The 2909-nt window shown below is 49.4% G+C and overlaps 1 protein-coding gene across 1 annotated transcript in view; it reads right to left on the bottom strand.

The window, feature by feature from the left end:
* GUCY1B1 (guanylate cyclase 1 soluble subunit beta 1) overlaps nt 1-878 on the bottom strand; it is a 42454-nt gene extending 41576 nt beyond the window's left edge. The window contains exons 1-2 of the mRNA XM_023752981.1: nt 752-878; nt 26-99 (exon numbers count right to left, since the gene is read on the bottom strand). Coding sequence (XP_023608749.1) covers nt 26-99; nt 752-754 — 77 coding nt within the window. The 5' untranslated portion in view covers nt 755-878. The remainder of the gene's footprint in view (nt 1-25; nt 100-751) is intronic.
* Between the last annotated feature and the right edge of the window lie 2031 nt (nt 879-2909).

Here is a 2909-nt window from a genome sequence, read left to right on the forward strand (position 1 = left end):
CGAGCTCCAGGAGCCAGTCACTTACTTGATGTCCTCCCACACCTCCGGGCCGTAATTGCGGATCACCAGCAGCTCCAGCGCGTGGTTCACAAACCCGTACTGTGGGGACAGAGGGAAGCCTGCGCGTCAGGGACCGGCTGCCGATGGAAGAGGCGCGAGGGCGAGGCTGCCTTGACTGCCTCCCGGCTGCTTTAACTTTGGGTCCAACCTATTCGGGGTGCTCGCCGCTAAAGAGGGGTGCCTCTGGGTCGCCACCCACGCCACCAATAGGGGGCAGATCCTCTCCATCACCGCCCACCCCACACCCGTGCCACCTCCTTACCGCCGCTCACCTGTCACGGCCAGGAGGCAGGCTGGGCAGCGGGGAAGCATGGCAGAGGGGACGGAGCCCTGCACCCCCCCACACCACGGCTCTCAGCCTCCCTCACCCGCAGGGCCCGCCTGAGCCGGGAAAGCGCCGCGTCTCGGCTGCACGGCCCCTTCCCGGGCTCGGGAAAGCACGGCGGACCCCCTTGGAAGCAAAGGCACCCATGGCCCCCGCCGCGATCCCCCCCCGCCCCCCGCGCCGCCGCCGGCGTTCCCATCTCCTCTGCTCCGGACGCGGGCAAACTGCGAGGCTGCTCCCGCGACAAGCGGTGCGCTCCCCGGGCCCCAGCGCCAAGCTCCGGCGGCGCGGTCGGTTCGCTTGGGCTTCCAGGCCCGGTCCAGCTGCCGTTTGTGGGTTCGGCCTGAGCCGGCTGAGAGCACTCACCATGGTGTCTGCGCCCGGGGTGGGGGAGGATGCCCCCGCGGAGAGTCACGGCCGTAGGGACCCAGGCGACGGAGGCGACAGCGCAACAGGACCCCAGCGGCAGCATAGAACTGGAATGAGCGCAGTGGTCTCGGTCCGCCTTGATTGCCACCTCTTCCCGGCCAATAGCGAGTCGAGCCGCAGGGGGCTGGCCGCTGCCTCCTAGTTTTCAACCAATCGACGGCAGAGGAGGGAATTCAGATGCTGTCACTACTGCTGCGCTCCAGGTCTTCCCGCCCCCGCCCTAGCGACAAGGCTTTCATTCGAGGCCACAACAATGACGATGGAGAAGCTCCAGTTTTGCTCCTTGCATGAATTTTGGGGCAGGAAGAATGCAACTATTGTAGTCCCCCCAAATATATTCTTATCCAAAGATCTACCCGCAGAGGTAGCAAAAACTGAGTAGAGGGGTGTGTGTGTGTGTGTGTGTGTGTGTGTGTGTGTGTTTATCTTGCCATGCACAAGCCTTAAAAGGAATAAGCCCTCGTGGTCAGCATCCTTCTTGTTTAATGTCATCTTGCAGATAAATATTTCCTTTGTGGCTTGGTCCTGCAACAGTCTATGGTACACTGGAAGCTAATAATACTGAGCTTCACACATTTTGCTTTCAGTCAATGGGACTAGTTGGGTGAGTTAGCTAAAATTTTCAGCAATGTAGCTTACTGAGTGTGGTGTCAAAAGAAACTCTGCCCGTTACTAAACTTCTCTACAGATCCAGTAATGATCTGTGCTTGCTCCTGGTGGGATGCCTGATCCCATATCATGGCCAGGAACCATGAATCCAAAGTTTTTAACTGTCCAGAATTTGGTCTCTGTTGTTGTTTCTCAGAGCTAAGTGATGAAATGTAAAAGGCCCAGTACACAATGAGTAGACTTTTAATTAATCTAACCCCAGTCTATAATCTACGAGGCATTTGAACTAGTTAATGCTCTGAGCCTCACCACAGGGATAAGAAGGAACTGTCTGATGATTAAAACTCTGTGCTTGGGGCACATGGACTCGATTGACGAGGGTGAGGTGAAAAGTGAGGAAGGGAAGGCAAGCATTGCTTCCAGATCACAAGGGTCGAGTGGACCTGAGAAGCCAAGATGATATTCTATGATATGAGTAGTTTGCTGTGAGAACAGTTTCAACATGGTGAGAGAAAAGGTCAAACCTATAAAACTGCTAGCATCCATACCCAGGGACCTATCTTGAGGCATAATTGGTTCAGAAATAATTACATAGGAAACAAATAAAACAGTGACAAATAATAAAAGTACTAATGTTGAATAGTAAATTATAAATTTACAATGACAAATAATAAAACTATCAATGGTGAAATTATAAAATAAATTAGAATCTTTCATACCATGGAACACTTTACTTTGTACAAATATTAAAATATTAAACCATTATGAATATTAGCTGTTAATTTTAATTATTAAAATAGCCCATTGCTCTATAGAGCCATAAAAACACTAGATACAAAATGATACAGAAAGAGAAACTGACAGGAGAAACATTGATTGGTTGTCTCTCATACCTACAGCCTAGGTATGTGCCCTGTCAGGGAATTGAGTCCATTACCTTTCAGTGTATGAGAGACACTTCAACCAAATGAGTCACAGCAGTCAGGGCAACCCTCAATTTTTTAATGGTTATACAGAATAAGGTGTCATTTGGATAACAAGAACACATATACGTACACATTGCTATAAAAATGCATAGGAAATTTTTTTATCTCTGTTGTTTGTAATTAAAACCAGTGGTTGCCCTAGTTGGTTTGACTCAGTGGATAGACCATCAGCCTGGGTTTGATTCTGGTCAAGGGCACATGCCCAGGTTGCAGGCTCGATCCCCAGTAGGGGGCGTGCAGGAGGCAGCTGATCAATGATTCTCTTGCATCATTGATGTTTCTATCTCTCTCTTCCTCTCCATTCTTTTCTCTGAATAAAGTAAAAATATATAAAATAAAATAAAAAACAGTGGCTGAAGGGACCAAGGCTTTTACTTTTTGCATTATGACCTTCTGTATCTTTTGATTGTTTTCTATTCACAGGTAATAATTTTTTTAACTTGTTAAAAAGACTTTTTCTCATTTCTCGACCTGTCTTCCTTTGAACAGCAGTAGAGTGA

This window comes from Myotis lucifugus, unplaced genomic scaffold, assembly GCF_000147115.1.
Source record: "Myotis lucifugus unplaced genomic scaffold, Myoluc2.0 scaffold_1, whole genome shotgun sequence".
Classification (NCBI taxonomy): domain Eukaryota; kingdom Metazoa; phylum Chordata; class Mammalia; order Chiroptera; family Vespertilionidae; genus Myotis; species Myotis lucifugus.